Source organism: Nematolebias whitei, chromosome 13 (genome assembly GCF_014905685.2).
Source record: "Nematolebias whitei isolate Nwh7 chromosome 13, NemWhi1, whole genome shotgun sequence".
Lineage (NCBI taxonomy): Eukaryota > Metazoa > Chordata > Actinopteri > Cyprinodontiformes > Rivulidae > Nematolebias > Nematolebias whitei.
This window is the reverse complement of record NC_056510.1, coordinates 23,959,882-23,979,162: the sequence shown is the minus strand read 5'-3', so window position 1 is coordinate 23,979,162 and position 19,281 is coordinate 23,959,882. Positions and strand designations below refer to the sequence as shown.

The 19,281-nt window shown below is 38.7% G+C and overlaps 1 protein-coding gene across 1 annotated transcript; it reads left to right on the top strand.

Moving 5' to 3' along the window:
* The first annotated feature begins 16,197 nt into the window (after positions 1 to 16,197).
* Positions 16,198 to 17,473, top strand: LOC119419181 (ribosyldihydronicotinamide dehydrogenase [quinone]-like). The gene is given in 5 exon segments (XM_037686491.1): positions 16,198 to 16,268; positions 16,363 to 16,527; positions 16,597 to 16,727; positions 16,792 to 16,905; positions 16,975 to 17,473. Coding segments are annotated over 5 exon segments (888 nt in total). The 5' UTR covers positions 16,198 to 16,264; the 3' UTR covers positions 17,449 to 17,473.
* Positions 17,474 to 19,281: the final 1,808 nt, after the last annotated feature.

The following is a 19,281-nucleotide window of genomic DNA, read 5'->3' as shown; positions in this document are numbered from 1 at the left end:
CTGCTTCGAATACCACGTGAACCTGAGAGACAAACAGAGTGCAGCAATCTGAGGGTGTGTGTGTGTGGGGGGGGGGGGGGGGGTCACAGCAACATTTAACACACAACAGAGTCAAACGTTCCTGCTCTGAAATGTGCTGATTCTTGATGCTGAAGTGACTAAACTGACTGATCATGCACAGTCCATGTTTCCAGCTCCGTCAATGCTTTGATTTAAAGAGTTATTCCTGGGTGATAAAGTTTTGGGGTTTAATCTGAACTTGTTGATTGTGTTTGAATTGTGTAACTGCTTTAATAGTTTATGTATAGATGTTTTGTGTGTGTGTGTGTGTAAAAGCTGCTTTTGGCTCAGCACAAAGTCCAAAACCAGTTCCCCAATGTGACAACAGAGGGTGCAACTTTACAAATGTGTACCTTATAATAAGAAACATGTAATAAAAACAGATATTATTATGCTAAAAACACAATATAATGCAGACGTTAGACAAAAAGAACAACACTGGCTCACTTTTGGCCAAATGCACAGTTTATTCTGTTTCCAGCTTCATCAACGTTTTTCATGCCTCTTGATTAAAGGAGTTGTTTTTGAGTGATAATGTTTCAGGTTTTAATCTGACATGATTAGATATTAAATACCAAACATTAATAAATATGCTACCTGCATGTGAGCACTATGAGCATAACGTTTATTTTGGCACATTCAGTTATTAAGTAAAAAAAAACTAGAAAAAATGCATTTACAAAAGTACAAAACTAGATATTGCCAAAGAGTGAGAACATTTAATTGTAAATGGTTAATAAATGTTAAATATGGATTTGTGAAATGTTTAAAAACTCATAAATGATCTATTTATATATCATTTCTAAGTATTTTATAAATGTATCTCTTCTGTAAAGTAGTAACCAATTTATATTATTGTATAATATTGAATTTTATCAAAAAAATACTGCATTGTACTATCATGCATCCTATTATACCACAATATATATTACATTGTATGTTAAACATGTCAAAATGCTATTTTAAACTCAGCTCATAATATTTTTTTGATAAAATATTTATTAGGAAAACAAACAAAAACAAAAACATAAATTAAAAAATGTTAAAAACACGATCTAAGAAAACTTTCCTATTTTATATAATCAAACTGTTTTTGTCTCTTAAAATATGATCGTCTCCTCATTTTATTGTAAAGTGCTTGAATGCTGTTTTCAACATAGAAAGAGAAAATCCTGGGAGGAGAAAACCTAATAATTTTGCACAATTAGCACATCCATCATTAAATGATGCAATGAAAGGCAATTAAAACATCATTTAAAGGTAATTAAAATGGTTGTTGATCTAAGCATTGCAGTAACAACCAAAACGTTTTTTTTTTCATGTTTTATTTTGTTCAATGAAATTTTCCAACCGTTTTTATTTTAATTTTATTTTTTTTGCAAAGACAGATTTTAGATGTGTTGACGAGCTCTCTGAACCAGGAAAAAAATCTAGGAAATAAATCCTCTGGTTTTTATTTAATTATTTAGTACAAGACCTAAAAGTTGAAATTCATAAAATACTGACATTAAAAGTATTTCTACTAACTAATAAAACATATACTGCCTAAAAATTGTTTTCCAACTCCATCCTGACAGACAAAAAGCATACAGAATATGTACTTTGTATATATATATATATATATATACATATATGTGTAAAGCAACGCCTTATCCTTCTGGCCAGATAAATCCTGAAGTATCGTGTGCTAAATAAAATATTTATGCACATATTTCTGAGAAAGATTTACGACCACTTCTGCATTATGTCAATTAGTCGTGGGACTGCATCTGCCACACTCTCCTGGGCTCTAATGAATGCTGTGTGATGCATCCAAGAGGCTGCCTTAGTGCTTCACCGTCCATGACCGTTCATTTAGACCTGTCTGTCTCCCAGCTGTTGTCCTGACAACCAAGTGCCAATAACTGTCCTCAGCATCAGCTCATTTTATTAACTGGAATTATTCTGCCCATCATTTGCAGGCTATTTGTTGTCTCTCCAGCCAATGATGCAGACAAATAGCAGACATGACATTCCCAGCATGTTAGGATGAGAATGTCATGTCTGCTATCTGATAGGCTGGGCCTTTTGTTTTCTTCAACCTACCATGAGAAATTATCGTTTTTATAAAGTAAATCATAAAATTATGATTAAAACATCCCCACGCAATGCATATAATCCACACTAAATGTCTTGCAGTAATGTGCATGGTTTGTTTTGTTCTTAGTTTTATTCAAAGCAGGATTATAGAAGGTAGAGCAGCGTATAACTTTAATAAATAATGCGGTTCAGCATGTCAATCATAGGCCTAAATGATGGTGCAGCGTTCCAGTTTTTTACAATGCATCACATCTCTAGTACACATCTGGAGCGTCCGCTGTCGCCCTGGCAACACGCGAGGCAGAAGGCCCAATTTAGGGGCAACAATCAATCACCCCCGCCGAGAGAAAATTCATGTGATAGACTCGTGTGTGTGTGTGTGTGTGTGTGTGTGTGTGTGTGTGTGTGGTGCAGGAGAGACGGGGGGTGGCTGAGTGAGAGAACCCAAACAGCAAACAATGGTCTTTCATCCCGTCCAGAACCCATATGGTTAAATGAATAAGCTTGAAAATGTGAATGAAAGCTGTTAACCCCCCCAGTGCTGATCTATGAGCGCGTGGCTGTCAGGATGTGGGCCAGGAGGATGCTACTGAAAAGCCGCTCATGCACAAGACGATGAGGAGGAGGCATGAGAACCAGGCCATGTGGAAAATCGCAGCCACGGGCAAAGAAAAACTATCAATTACAAACCAAGAGTACGTACAGAGCACGTAAAAATAATAAATAAAGATGCACGTGCGCCTGTCTGTCCACTCCGAGTCATCCACATCCATAAAACCAATCATCTGCTGTGTTCTGGAGAGGAAATACAGTCTCCTTAGTGAAGTGCAGTTGCATGGCTGCACATCGTTGTGCACGGGCGCCCCGAGCGACTCACAGGGGCAGAAAGTGACACTAATGTAAAACAAACATTCATTAATGTGTTTGTCTAGCGGCCTGGTGCACAGTGGCAGCTAGTCGGACCGAAAGGTGCTGCTTGGTTGCAACAGGCTCGTTTTAAACGTCAATTCTAAAAGAAGAGTAATAAAAATTAAACAAGACTCCAGCCCTGCAACAGAAAAAAATGCACGTGAGTTCCAACGCAGAGCTGTAACCTTTATTAATGCTGGATATGCATTTTTTGCATTGATCTGCAGAAGAACTAGATATTTCATCACATTTCCCAGTGCAGTCTTACGTATCAGTCTCACAGCTCTGCTAAAGAACATCCTGAATCCTGGTTACCATGGCATCTGCCCCCGCCCCACACCCATTAGCCATTGTGCCTACCTTCCTGGCTTCACCCTGCTCCGGTGGTGTTTTGCCATAATCTGCTCCGTCTGATGCATGGCATCAAATCAAAACCTCAACCTCCAATGTAGAAATACTGTAAATTAAGACTTGAGTCCAGCCTAATATAATCTAAACTCCCAACTTAGATTATTTTGAAGTTGGGTTATGAACAATGACTGTCTTACCTGTTGTAGATAGCTTTTAAAATTACCTTGATTTGGAGAAATACTTAATCGTTTCATACTGGTTCAAGCAAACACTGTTTCACAAACCTTTACGTTTGTGTCAGACTCAGTTATTTACGCAGCATGTGGTGAGTCTGGTGCAGAGTGGGAACGTCCGACAGGAATACATTTATCAGGAACACCCGGCGATGTGGAATGGGCGGCAGAGGCAGAGCTACTGTAACATTTGGGACATTGTTTTAAACCAGTAAATATCTGACCTGGTCTTGACCACATTTCAAGCTGTTAACTCATCAACCCACCCATAATAAAACAAATAAAAACATAAACAAGATATTAACTGTTCATGAAATTTCCTCAAAATCCCATTTCTAAACATTTAAACTCTAAAACAACTGCTCCATTTTCATGAGCAAAGCAAATGGAAACTACCCCAAACTTACATATATGTAATTTTTATTTTAGCTTTGTAATTATTTTGTATAGTTTAAATGCATCATTTGAACATGGCAGCAGAAAAGCAGATGTGCACAGAAGCCACAAACACTAATATCTGTTTATCTGTGTGTGTCCGTGTTATTTATTGTGACTACAGTCTCTAATCTTCAGATAAACCCAGAGAAACACCTGCTCATTAGCACTTTAACAATTTATATAAACACAGGATTTAAATCACACACTAAGCCTAATTCATAAAAACAACAACACATTTTATTCCCTTGACATGGCTGCATGTTTTGTATTTAGTAAAAACATGCATTTTTCTGTATATTTTTCTTTCACTCTCTGTTCAGTGGTATTTGTTGGACACGTGCAAGGAGCAAACCCTCGGCCTCTGGCTGACTCTCACTTTATGCCACTTTGTTGATTCACACCCACACAGAAAGAAAAAGGGAGAAAGTTAAGACCTGACACGGTCCTCTGGAATGCAAACTTCACCCTCCTCTGATGCGTTCATGTGGAACTAAATAAAAGTACAGCAGTAAGGGGGGAGGTACAAGTGGGAGGGGTTGTAGAGAGATAACCCTGAACAGTCCACCTCTAAGTGCCTGTGTACAGTAAAGTGGCACACATTGCATCCAAACTTTCCTCTGCAGCCTAAAGGCAGGACCACTTCTTGTTACACTTCTTCCATCTCGTCCAGAAAGGCCAGTTTTAAAGAGAACAATGGCACATTGCTTTCTTCTGATCCCTCCTGGCATGAACTGATATCTTCCATGAGATGACTCATCTTATCAGGAGTTTCCTCGAGTCCTCCTCTCTCATCACTAAAATCCACCACTGACTGCACGGTCTGTGCAGCTTCAGAGCCAGAGGAGGCACATTTGAGCCACAGTAATACCTCATCCAGCTGTGCAGCCTCTGCAGGCAGCTGCTGCTGATCCCTGCAGAGGCTCCAAAATGTCCTTTATTCTATCTGAGCTGATCTGACTCCCCCTTTACTCCACACCGGTTCTAAATGGTGCACAATGACCCCATTCCGTTGTAGATTCTGTGTGTTTGTTAACATTTAGAAGGTAGGAAGGTGACAAGACAAAAGGTTACTCTTAATGGAAGCTCATGTAAAGGACGCATCTGCCTGAGAGAAGCAAACATAATGTTTTAATTCTTCACGACGCCACAGCAGAGGTGAACTTCCTCAGTGATTCCTAAGAGCTCGTGTTTCTCTGGCGTCTTTTTTTTTTTTTTTTTAATTTGTTTTAAGGCAAAGAGCCTACACCCGATCCCTAAAAATAAAACCTTACCAGAAAAGATCGATTTACCCACCTTCGACTCATATGTGTCTCGTATTCCTTCAAAAAGGTTGTCGGTGAATCCTGGTGGAACCGAGAGGCAGCTCCGACCCTCATTCGAAGCCGGATTATTGTGTTTCAGGACGGGAGAGGCAGCAGGATGGATGGAGCAGTCTGGGTGTTGTTTCACTATCAGCCACCAGAGGGCGACAGAAACACCGGGTCTCTGACGTCACTCCCTGACCGAGAGAAGGTGTTTCATCTCGAGATTCATCTTTGTTTATTCATTTATTGTTTATTGAACACAGTAATATAGCTCATATTGGAAGTATGGTAAGTCTGGGCTGACCACTTGTTTTCAGGGTCATTGTTAAAGTCTTTTCAGAACCGGAACCCGTCTCCCTCTTAAGAATGTCACTGGTTTTTTTTGTTTTTTTTTAAACTTTGTAAATACTTGTTTACTTTGTGCAAGACTGATGTAAAAGTCAAAACACTTTGTCAACAATAATTTGTGTTTGTTTGTTTGAAATGTTTCACATTTGTAATACTTTTTAATGTTTTCCTACTCGCATCCCTGCACAGTAAATAAATAAATAAATAAATAAATAAAACGTTTTAAACTACTTCGTTCTGATTAACACACTTTATTAATAGGAGAAAATTATTTTGTTTCTGAGAAAAACTTGTAAACATTAAGGTAGCTCACTAAGAGGCTTTGCAAACATCATCATTATCCATCTATCCATGATCTTTACCTACTTCTTCCTATTTGGGTCGTGGGGGGTCACTGGTAGGACACAGGTCTCCAGTCCATCACAGGGACACCTGGACAGGTCTACAGTCCATCAGGGACACCTGGACAGGTCTCCAGTCCATCAGGGACACTTGGACAGGTCTCCAGTGACCATCTTGCTGAGAGGCAGCAGCTCTACCAACGAAGCCACTGTGCTGCCCTCATCATCATCATTGTTATTATTATTATTATTATTTTGTAGGGGGGCGTGGTGGTGCAGAGGTTAGAGAAGACAAGCCTGTGACTGGAGGGTTGCCAGTTTGACTCCCTGGACTGACAACATCAAATATGTGGGTGGGAAAGGTAAAACACTCACACTTGCCTCCCCTCTTGTTTACCCCACTCTGGGCCCTTGAGCCCCCTCCAGTCTGGCCACAATAAAAGTAAATAAAACTGAGACTTCTTTTTGAGAATCTTTTAGAGTGGCCTTTTATTGTGGTCAGCCTGAGCACCTGTTCAATAATCATGCTGTCTGATCAGCGTCTTGATAAGCCACACCTGTGAGGTGGATGGTTCATCTCAGTAAAGAAGAAATGCTCACTAACACAGATCTACACAAATCTGTGAACAATATTTGAAAGAAAAAGGCCTTTTGTGTTCATAGTAGAAGTATGAGATATTTGAGTTCAGCTCATGAACAATAGGAGTAAAAACAAAAAAGTGCTGTTTATATATTTGTTCATACCATCACTTGTGAACAGAATGCTCAGATACTTGAGCTCCTCCACCTGAGACAAAGCTGGAGGTCCACCTGTTCTGGGCTTTGAAGAACCAAGGCCTCAAACAGAGGAGCTGACTCATCCCATCCGCTCCACACTCGCTCCAGTGCACGCTGATGTTCTAAACATGCCAACAGAACCACAGAACCTAGATCTAGGGATTTTATAAAGTGTGAATAAAAATCGGAGTTATAACGGGTTAAAGGGTTTCACAACCAAACCAAAGTTGAGTACAATTTTTAAAAAGACGAATTTCTTCAATATTCTTCCCTGTCAGGTGAAAGATAAAAACAATAAGCAGAAACAAAAATGAAACTTTTGACCAAGATAATCAGAAAGTGAGGATATAAAACCATTTATGAGTCAAAGTTTTTTTTTTAATATTTAATATACATAACTGAGTCGAGCTTTGTTTATAATGAAGCCTCTTTAAATGGACAACTTGATGAAAAATCTTGTAATTTTCCACATCACCACCAGAGATGATTATTTTCTCCAAAAACATCTGACTCACTAAAACAAATAAAACTATTGACAAAAAATAAAACAAACCAGCTTTAGTTATTTAATAAACACATAAATTACATAAATATTCACAACCATCTCTTTAATCGTTAAAAAGGGTCATTGTCCTTGTTCTCTTGAAGTCATGTTTGCAGTTTGTGCACAAAGTGTTGCCGCTGGAGTGGACATGAACAATACCTGAAGCCCCCTGGGTCACATTACACCAGAGATTCACATAAAGGAAACAGGCTTGTGGAGAGCACAAGATCATGAACGTGTGCGTTCACGTGCACACACAGAACACTCATAACCTCAGATATTGAAGGTTTATTTCCTCACATACGCTCTCATTTGATTAAATGAAACAACAGCAACATCTAACTTTGAAAACTTAAAAAGCATATTCAAGAAAAGTAATGGACATTTTTAGAGTCGTGACGTTAAACAGTTTGTTTCCAAGTGCAAACAGGAACATCATCATATTTCTGTTGGGATCATCTTGAAATAAAAACACTGACGTGATGAAAACTTGCATGAACTGTTGTGAAATTCTGGATGTCAGATTTGGAGACAGCAGAAATCCACTTGGTTTGCCTCTTGGACCATAAGATCTTCAGTCCTGTCAGATTTAAACTCTGTTTATTCAAAGTGAAAACATCTACAGCAGGTAAAATATTCACTGTTTATACACTTTCCACAAAATACCTAGAACATCCAAACCATCTATTTGACTCTTGTTATCAACAGTCCCATTATTGTGAGAACAGTTGCAGATGTTTGATTGTTCTGTGTTTATTTATGTTCTGGTATTATCCGTTGTCCTGTCCAGCACGTGCTTCAGGTAGGAGATGTAACAAACAGCGAGTCGCAGGATTTCAATCTTGGACAGCTTTTTGTCGGGTGGGAGCGTCGGGAGAAGTTTTCTCAGCTCCGCAAAAGCCACGTTGAAGGTCACGACCCGGACCCGCTCCCTGGACGCATGCGCAGAACGATACCCGGCGGTGGCGCGCCTCCTGCGCCTCCTCTCCTCCCGGGAGCGCGCGCCGCCCTCTCTGCTGCTGCACACGAGCTCGACTGTTGACATGGAGCCAGGAGGACAGGTCTCCGTTTCCTTCTGTCCCCACAGGTGGACAGATTCTTGTTAGTGAAGACAACTCTGCTTTAGTTTCATGAGCAACAGCAACAAAGAAAATGTTATTTTAAAAGTACTAAAGTTGTAGACGCGAACTAAACGTGTTGGACGGTAAATGTAACGGCGTGTGTCGCCCCCTGGTGGTGAATCACAGCATTACAACAGAGACTGACGCTGTCCGAGGTGCTGAAAGAAACTGGACAAGATGGAAACAAACCCTTGAAGGAATAATGCATATCTCCCGCCACTTTTCATGCAAGAGTTTTAGAATAATTTATGTTGAGACAAGGCTGTTTGACTCACACCTTGGAAATAATATTATGCTCAATCTGATGAGATATTGTAAGTCTGTGTTGTGAATGATTCTCAACAACTACTACACAAAATTTATACAGAAAATCAATACAATTGATTGAATTTTGGTCATTTTTGAGGCTTTCTAAAGTCAGTTGGCTGTGGCAGCCATCTTGAATAGGTGTGGCTACAAAAGTTAATCTGCTGTAGACGTGAATTTAATTATTTTATGTAAGTTTTATTGAAATGTGTCCTGTGATTCATGATTTATTTTATTGCTAACAGACAGATGGGGCTGACATCAAATAGTTAATGAAAAACTTTTTACACAAAGATCCTGTGCAATCTGTTGACACTCATACAAATAGCTACAATTCAGTTAATTTGACAGATTTTGAGTAACTTTGGTGTTTTAGTGGCTACGACTAATCCCCAACACACATTTAGTTCTTTAAAGTCAGTTGTCTGAGGCAGCTTTCTTAAACTGGGATGGCTCCAAAAGTGAATCAGTTGATGATATACATTAAATAATTACTTTCTGAAAGTTCGATCAAAATTAGTCCATTGAGTCATTAAATATTTTGCTAACAAACATAAACAATAACATGATTGACCCCCTTTAGCCTGTCAACAGGGATAATCATGCACCCCTCTTTTTATTTCAATGTTTAACAATGACAGAAGATTTTCACAATTTCTTCCTCATGCCTTTAATTTGATCTGGTTTCGGGGATTAACATGTCCAGATGGAACCTGAGATTACAGTCAAACAACACAAGAGAGGAAGCAAAAACCTCAGAGAAAGTGAAAGGCAACCCCCCCCCCCCCAAAAAAAAAAAAAACAACAACAACAAACAAACAAACAAACAAACAAAAACATCATTGTTCAACTCACCTTGCACATTCAGACAAGTTTCAAACAGCTGAAGAGACGTGGAAACTGTTACTCAGGTGTTTTGGTTAATCTGAGCCGATCAGGTGGATCTGAGGCTTTCACGTGGAGTTTCCCTCATATTGTTGCTCCGGTTTTCAGGACTCTGTTTCCTTCTCCTCCTTCGCTTCGTGTCTGAGCTCTGTGAGACACCTCTGCTCCCCCACTGGAACAAAACAACCAGGAGAGACACGCAGAGGGGGGAGGAGACTCATAAAAGAGGGCCCACATATATATTAGAGTTTATCTGGGATTAACACGTGACACTATATCTTTATGGATCGTGCTTTTTCAAACACCTAAACTGCCATGAGAGCTGTGCTCAGAAAGAAATATCAGCAAAGGTTTTGAACTACTGTCAAGGAGACAGACGTTCTTGTAATGTTTCACAAAGAGTTTTCCAGACTTACTGGAGTTATGAAAAACTTTTCTTTGGACTTCAGCTGCTTTTTCACAAATTCTCAATTCACTTCTTGTTCCCGGCCACAGTTTGGGCTGTGTGTGCTTTAAAATTGAGCAAAGTGGGACAATAAAGCCAAAAAAAGGCTTAAAAAAATATTCACAGCAGATGATTTGTGTCTGAAAGTCAAGAAAGGAAGAAATTAGGGAAATCTGGAAAGGACTTGTCAGATCTGACAGATTTATCATCCTTCAAGTGATTTTCTGTTGTAGAACAAGTTTTCAGCTACTTGGGAATCAATTTGTTGGGGTTAAAATATTATCTAACTGTGCCACCTTTCACAGATGGCTTCTCATAGACTATTATTATTATTTTTACTATTATAAAGTTTATTTTTTAAAACAAAACACTTATATATATATATATATATGTATATTATAAGAAATGCAATCACAAACAAAATGAATGGCAGCAGAAAGAAGAACAAATCTTATATCTGCCCCTTTAAAAAAAATACAAAAATCACCTTAAGAATAAAAAAATAAAATAAAAAAGAGAGAGTGAGAGAATACATGATGTCATACTTGGTTGCAAAGTTAGTGTAATATATAGCGATGGTTTTGATGTTTATTCTTCTCTTACTGTAGAGAAACAAAGTTGTCACAGAGGTGAAATACCAAAAAGGTTCAAAGAGTGAGGACATTCCAAAAGGCTTCATACAACTGGTGGGCAAGTGGTGGAAGGCAAGGGATGGCTGGAAAGATCACGAGGAGGCTCAGGAGAAACCAGGGAGATCTAAGGCTTGGGAGGATTGCAGGAGTACAACATGGAGAGTAGAGATTAATATTCACAATACCCAAAGCATAATGTAGAGGTGAGGAACACAACTACTGATGCTCAGATAATGCACCAGCGTCAGATAGAAGTCATCAACTGCTTTAACTTCTCCTGCAGCTCATTGGGAGAATGGTCCTCAGGTGTGAGTCTGTTGGCGCCCTCTGGTGGAGGAAAGCTGCAAGAGATAAAACTGGAGATCATAGAGTTAACTAAAAATCCTTCTGTAAAATGGTTCTTTGCTGAATTATCTGTTTTTCATGCCTTAACTTTAGGAGCTTTTTTTATGATTGAACTGTGCTTACATCATGATTGAGTTGCTTAATAAACTTAAAATATACAAGGAATGAGTAGAAGTCCAATGGACAGCTGAAAAGATTTCTAGAGAACTTAGAAAAAAATACTAATCAAGACTGCTTGAAAAGATCACAAACATTTGGAATATTTGAAATAAAATAATATTGAAGAGATTTCATGTCAGTTGTTGTAGCTGGAAGTCAGGTGTAACAATGTGGCGTTCTCCGTTTCTAAAAGAAGTGAAACGTGATCAGGATCATTATCACAGTGAGTGAATCAGCAGCTCTCCACCTCTGTGCTGAGTGGTTCCTTGAACCCTGTGAGAAATGGCTCCATAAAAGCTCAGTGGGGATTGTGTGCAGTCACCGAGAACGACTTGACTTATGGTTAACACCGTTAGACTCTCCGAGCTGCACTGAGAGCAAATTCAGATCTAAAACTAAAGAAAGACATGAGTGAATGTCCCCATCCATTTGTGTTTATCATTTGTTATTAATACAAATATCACTAAAATAAATTAGAGAATGGATGCTGCAAGCTGTTTAAAAAGCCAGTTCATGAAAAGCTCAGACTAAAATGCATAAAATAAGCTAAATAAATTCAAAATACTGGTTATGTTGCCATATTTTTGTCACTTCAGTGAAAGGAAACATTTCCCTCCGTGTCTGTCAGAAGTTTAACTTTATAAAACAGAATGGAGATGGCCTAGTTGCCTTTTTAATTATTGCATGTTTGGATGCAACACTAATGCTGAGCTCATAATATATCACATCCTGCTTTATTTCATTTAAAATATATGGACTAAAAACCAACACAAAAATAAAAAAGCAACAACTTTCAACTCATTGAATCTCATGTTTTCATGCAGTTTTACTTCTCCATGTTTCCCTCCTCCTCTTCCACCGGGTGCTTCAGGATCAAACTCATCATTTGTTTCAAAGGACGGACCCACAATCTTCTGTTTGTGTGTCTTAAATGATCATTTATGGACTTTTCACACATTTCAGTGTGAACTCCTTCTATTTCCAGTGATGTTGACCTTGTTCCAGACTCGTGTGTCACCTTCTGAAACAACAAAACGTGTCAACAACAAACCAGATGCTGTAAATAAAGAGCTGAAGTAGCTTCATGCTTATTGTCCGCATCATGTGTATTATTTGCTCTCATCATGATAAATAACTCCTGTGAGAACGTTCTGCAATGACCTTCTGCTCATGTTGTGATGTGTATGAAAGAGTTGATATGATATGGTGACATGTCTTCAAGCAGATCCACTCCTTCCTGTCTGCAAGCGGACCTTTCGATGACGGCTCGGACATGGAGAGGATGAGGCCTGGACTTGAGGTCCAGTCGGACTGGACCCGGGCAACGGCCTTCTGTGAGTCAGCAGCTCATAGGATCCTCCGCGGTGACCAGTGGAGCTCGGAGCCCGCAGAGCACACAAGGCCGAGATCCCGAGCCGGTTTCACAGAGGATCTTCTGTGGTGACCAGCGGAGCTCGGAGCCGGGGAGATGACGCCCTGACCAATCAGTGATCGACAGTGTTCTGACGTCACGTTTTAGTTTTGGTGCTGGCTCCAGTCGCTTAGTCCCCTTCAGAAGAAGGGACCAAAAAAGGGGCTGGTTCTGCCAAGAAATGACAGTGGAAAAGCGCTCGAAAGCGTACCGAACCGAGCCAAACCGGGCTGAAGAGCAGCTGTGGAAAATGACCTTTATATGAACTCTTTTTTCCCTCCTCTCCTTCTGATTAGCAGCTGCTGTCAAACTGATTTGTCAGATTTGAAAACTGGTCGTATCCAATCAATTTAGTTTGTCACCATGGTAACAGCAGGTGGATGCTTAAAGAACTACTTTTGTCTTTTTTTTTTTTTATGATCAAAGGAAAGTTTTTCATGGAGAGCTCTCAAAAACAAAGTACACATGTATTGTGACAATTACACAGAAAAATGATCAGAACCACAAAAAGCAGACTGAACTTTCCCAAAACTTGATTATTAAAGACAAATTTTCACCAATGCAATAACAAACAAACAAATAAATAAAGCATCTACTGTGTGTTAACGTCTAATTTTTCAAACAGAAATGCATTTAAGTAAAGCTGTTAAATAAAACAATAAAATCACTTTCTCCTAAATGCATTTATTCATATCAATCAACCTTTATTTATACAGGTAAATCCCATTGAGCCTCGAGGACTCATTTACAAGAGAGACCTGATTTCAACAAAGAAAGATGAACAACAATGGACAACAGCAACAACAATAAACAGTTATAAAAAAGCATACTACAGTTTTTTTTGTTTGTTTTGTTTTGTTTTTTAACATATGGAAGTGTGTGTTAAATTATTGCATGTAAAACTTATTGTTTATAAAAATTAAATAAATCATTAGAAAAATCTAAGCAAATACCTTATTGTTTTTAGTATTTTACCTTGTTTTATTTGGTACTGTACTTTGATTTGACTGTTTTTATAAAACTACTTTTATTTTAGTTGCTATTATTTTTGTATATTGTTGTCTGTACTCTGAATGTTTGTCTAAAACAGATTTCTCTTGTAAATGAGTTCTCATGACTCAATGAGACTATAAAGGGAAAAAACAACTTTGAGTTCGCAACAAGAAGCAGCAGAACAGGAGTTAAACGCAGCAAATTAGTAACAATTCTTTGATGAATTTTTTTAATCCACCAGCGTGTTTGCTCTCACTTTTAACACTTGGCTGTGATAAATAAGAGGAAACACCTAATTTATGTTTGATCCCAACTAAACAACGATTACCTCTATCTAGAAGTCCAACTTTGGTTCAGGCTCCTGTTAAGGAACAACAAATAAAACAAAATCCTTTAGCGTCCTCCTTGATTTGACTCATCAGACAGTTTTTGTCCCCTCACGCAGGATTCACTCGGAGCCAAAGGCCTCACAGTAAATCCTGCAGCTCTGTTTATTTTACTGTCATCCTGGTGATTAGATCAGCAACATTAATCTGTTAAAGGTTGCCATTTGCTTCCACTGCAATGATCATGATCCATGAGTAAACAGAAGCAATTAACATCTCACCATCTGGATGACCATCAATCACTGTGGATGGTGGTCCGTAGTAATTAAGCTATAAAATGCTTAAATCACTCTCTTGGCGTCAACAATAGTTGTGCTCTGTCGCCATCTGCTGGTAACAATGAGAAGTTTATTTATTTGGACAGCATTCAGTCCATGGCTCAGATTAAATTATTTTTTTGATCTTTAGTTTCTATCAAACTGGTTTATAGTGGAAATAAATTCAGTTAAACTGAATTGGAAATAATTTAAAAATTTTGTAAAGAGATCTACTTTTAAATTAGACCTTAATGGATTCACTTAAATGGCATCAGGCTGTAATTATTAGATTTGATTGGGTAATATTACCTATTTTAATTTTGATGATTTGTTTGATTTTACATTAAAATTTTAGAATTAATTATAACAATTAATTATAATACCTGGATGTTTGGCTTGACTGAACACCATTTTGCTATTTTTAGCATGCTGTCTAAATACCAATACTATTATTATTAGATACAAAACAGAGATAATTAAAAGTAAAGTTAAAAAAAAAGCCAGATTTTTAAGCTGGAAGTTTTGTGCTGGCACATATTATCATGTCAAACTTTAAAACACAGCAGGTATTGTATTTTAAAACAGGGAGGGTAGGGGAGTGGTGGTGCAGAGGTTAGAGAAGGTGGGCCTGTGATCGGATGATCGCTGGTTCACGCCCTGGTACCGACAACATCAAAAAATGTGGGTGGGGTAGGTGAAGCACCCACACTTGCCCCCACCCTCATTCACCCCACCCTGGGCCCATGAGCAAGGTCCCTAACCCCCATCTGATCCCTAAACAGACCTCTCTTGAAAATGAGTTCTTGTGGCTCAATGAGACTACCTGGATAAATAAAGGGTAAAAAACAAACAAACAAAAAAAAAAACAACAACCAGAAGAGAACTTGGTTTTCAATGATATGATGGTGCTTAAAAAAGATTTTAAATATATATGTAAATGGACTGTACTTATATAGCACTTTTCTGTCTGACCAAGACACTCAAAGTACTTCTTTATCACATTCATGGGACACATATTGGAGGCATTAAGGGGTTCAGTGTCTTGCCCAGGGACACTTCGGCATGTGACTGCTGGTGATATATATATATATATATATATATATATATATATATATATATATATATATATATAGTATTGAGTTTTGTGGCTCAAGCAGCAATAATGTTCTAGTTAAAATGAATTGAATTTGTATTGAATGTGTTACCTGACCTTAGTTTTGTTTAAAGTGTAACCAGACTATTTTAGTTATTAGTAAGTTGATAGGATTCTGAATGTACTGAAAACAAAAAGAAGCACATAACATATAAGTACATTAGCAAATAAATAAATAAAACAGTAACACACAGCAAAAAGAAATCTACTAAACCTACACTTAAAAATAAAACTATAGTTCTAAATTTAATGAGGCTGACTTTCAACTAAACTTTAATGTTCTGAACATGTTGCTGTTTACAGAGGAGATACGGCAGATTACGAAGCAGTTCTGAAGGAAGGGCCTTTAATCTGTAGCATTTGAGCTTTGACTAGAAATGCACGCATATGCACTGGGGTGTCTATATTTGTGGTGCCTCCACGAACGTGACAGAAATCAGGAGGCAAACTATCTAAAGCGCCATCTGTAGTGTATCTTTAAAACAACCACAACAACAAAATTCATAAAACTAAAGTTTTACAATAAATAATCCACATTAAGTTCTATTCAACTTGAATCTGATTGGGGTGCAATCATCTAGGTTGAAGAATTCAGATTTGCAGTGAAGAGAAATTAAAGATAATCTTAAAAGGTCATCTGACTACCTGTTGGGTTTAAATTGCTGATTGACAACACCTGAGTAATCCTTAGCTAAATGTGGATATAAACAGCAAAAAGTCAGACTGCTGCATGCTGAGCATCACTGAACCAGCTCTTTAATATTCAGCAGGCCACTTGAGAAGCAAAATGGGTAAATCAGTAAATTGGTTGATGAGAATAAACGGTTCCTAATCTGATTAGCTTTAAAGTTGTGTTGTTTTTTTTTCCTTCTTTGTTTTTGACAGCAAAGAAGGTGCTGATCATTTATGCCCACCAGAGCTCTGGTTCGTTCAACGCTGCAGCTAAAAATGCTGCTGTGGAGGTTCTGACTGCTCAGGGCTGCACAGTAGAAGTGTCTGACCTGTATGCCATGAATTTTAAAGCCACAGCCACTGCTGAGGATATCAAAGGTATACATTAAAGTTTGTTTCTTTAATTGGTGGTTATCCTTTGTGGATTCATCTTACTTTTGCTTTCAGGAGAAGTGAAGGATGCTGAGAACTTCTGTTACCTGAAGGAGAGCAGGATTGCCTGGGAGGAAGGAAGACTGTCAGATGACATCACTACAGAGCAAACTAAACTCACTGAAGCAGATCTGATCATTTTTCAGGTAGATCCTGGTTGGCAGTAAAGTTGTTCCTCAGCTTCTGTTCTCTAACTGTGTCTATCTTCAGTTCCCCATGTACTGGTTTGGACTTCCTGCAGTCATGAAGGGTTGGATTGACCGGGTGCTCACTCATGGATTTGCCTTTTCCCAGGAGAAGTGCTACAGCCAGGGAGTCTTCAAGGTGAGACTTGGATCACAAGACTTGGACAGGCATCAAAGGAACTTGTCTTAACCTGTCTGTCCATTTCAGGACAAGAAGGCCATGTTGTCCTTCACCACTAGGTCTCTTGAATCCATGTTCAGTCCATCTGGCATTAATGGAGACATGAACGTCACTCTGTGGCCTCTGCAGGTACTGCCTGACTTTAAATGGACCTCCATTTAAACTGGTGCCAAGTGACTGGGTCAAATGTTCTGTTCTCCACAGAATGGCATCCTGAACTACTGTGGCTTCCAGGTTCTGGCTCCTCAGATCTTCTGGGCTCCATCCTCTGCAGCTGAGGAGGATCGTAAAGCCATGCTGGAGGCCTGGCGTGCACGACTGCAGGGGCTCCTGGAAGAGAAGCCCCTGTCCTTCTTCTCTCTGGACTGCTTTGATGAGAAGACTTTCCAGCTGACGCCTGATGTTCAGGAAAAACATGCCAGCGAGGAGTTGGGTCTGACGGTGGGCATCCACCTGAACAAGCCTCTGCCCCCCCACAGCCAGATGAAGGCTGGATGCTGATGTACAAAAACAATAAGTGTTTTTTTTTTTTTTTTTTTTTTCTCTGACATTGTGTAACAGTATCCATTGAAGTGTGTGGGGGTGTTTATTTATTTTTCTTTCCCCATTATTTGCTGACTCAAAATTTGTCTCTGCATGCGTTTCTGCCAAATGTCAGTGTAGGAAATGGATTTTATGGAAATAAAATCTTGACCTTTTTCAGTAAACTTTTATTAACAGCCCACCCATTAACCTTTTATTTAACCAGGCAAATCCCACTGGTATCACATCTGTTTTCCTACGGTGGCCTGAAGGCAGCCAAACATGAGAATGGTTTTTGGTCTGTGGGACGAAATCAGAGAAAACACAAGAGGAACATTCAAACTTGACACGAAAGACCCCAGGTCCAACTGGGGATGGAATCCAGGACCTTCTTGTGTGAGGCAACAGAAACCACTGAGCTGTTGTGCTGCCAATAAATGGAACCTTGCAAATACAACAATCAGCCAAGTTATGGAAACCAATCACAAGGGAGCACATGTCCTGAGCCCAGATAAATGAGTTTGTCAGGGACGTAAAATCTTCTTGCTAAAACTACAAGTACACTTGAACATAACGATCGCTTGAGATCTGGGTAACAAATTTTTCATCTAAACATGTCCGCTGTGTGGAAGTATTTTACACTAGAAACACCACAAAACAAGACAGCAACGTGCAATGTCTGCAGAGCCATAGCGCCACATTAAACCACGTTAAAGTTAGTTTTATGATGGACATTAGAGCTTCGTGGCTTCAGCGGGGCGCTACTCTTTGGTCAAACCGAAAGAGACGACTCGACCCCGGCCAGTCGCGTCCAATCTGCCCCGATCAGTCTGCTCGTCTCTGAGGAGGGACAGACTGAGCGCGGCTGCCCCAAATCAGGCTGCCTGCTTCAGATTGAACAAGAAGAAGACATCGCTGAAACATGGAGCTCAAATGTTTACAGAGAAGTTGATAAACTTCATAATTAATGACCAACCACTATCAGTTGTAGAAAACGATTTCACAGCTTGATACTTGGAGTCAAGATATAGTTTACCCTCCAGGAGATATTTATCAGTACAACAGTAGACGATCATAAAAAACGTGATTTGAAAATTATATATATTAAAAGCATAAACAGCTACATTATAAAGTGATGTAAAATACTAAAAACAGGAACATGTCTGTTGGTTTATGCCATGAACTTAGCAGATGTTTGAAACCAATTAACATTTAATTTAATTCATTTATTCATTAATTTAAATGAAACAAACAAAATAAAAAAATCATCAAAAAGAAAACATTGAATGAAAAGAGTGCAGAAAAAAGAAAATAATTCTTATATCTGCCCCTTATTTAAAAAAAAAATAAAATAACTAAACAATCACTTAAATTAATCACTTTAATATCCACTTTAAAACTAGGAATAAAAAGAAACATGTCATTTGCTGACACGCCTGCTGGATTGATTGACGGGTCGCAAACAAAACGAGAGCTGGCAACCCAGCAACAGCGGTGTTCTGTGTTTATATGTTGTTAATAAAAAGTTCTACAAAAATAAAAAACAGGGAGTGCGACTTCTGAAGAGGGAAACGCCGAAAGAAGAAAAAGGAAGAATAAATTGTAATACTTGAAACTATACCACTTTCAACTTAACTACTTTGATTTTTGGCATAAAACTTTTCCTATCCTATTATTCATACTTTGGCTTTTCAACTTAAAGTTTCACTTTAAAGGTCAGACTGGAAATGAAAGAATCCCAAAATGGCAGCTGACTTTGATTGCTGACTGACCAGATGTGGTGAGGCACAACTGAAAAATGTCCCACAAAGT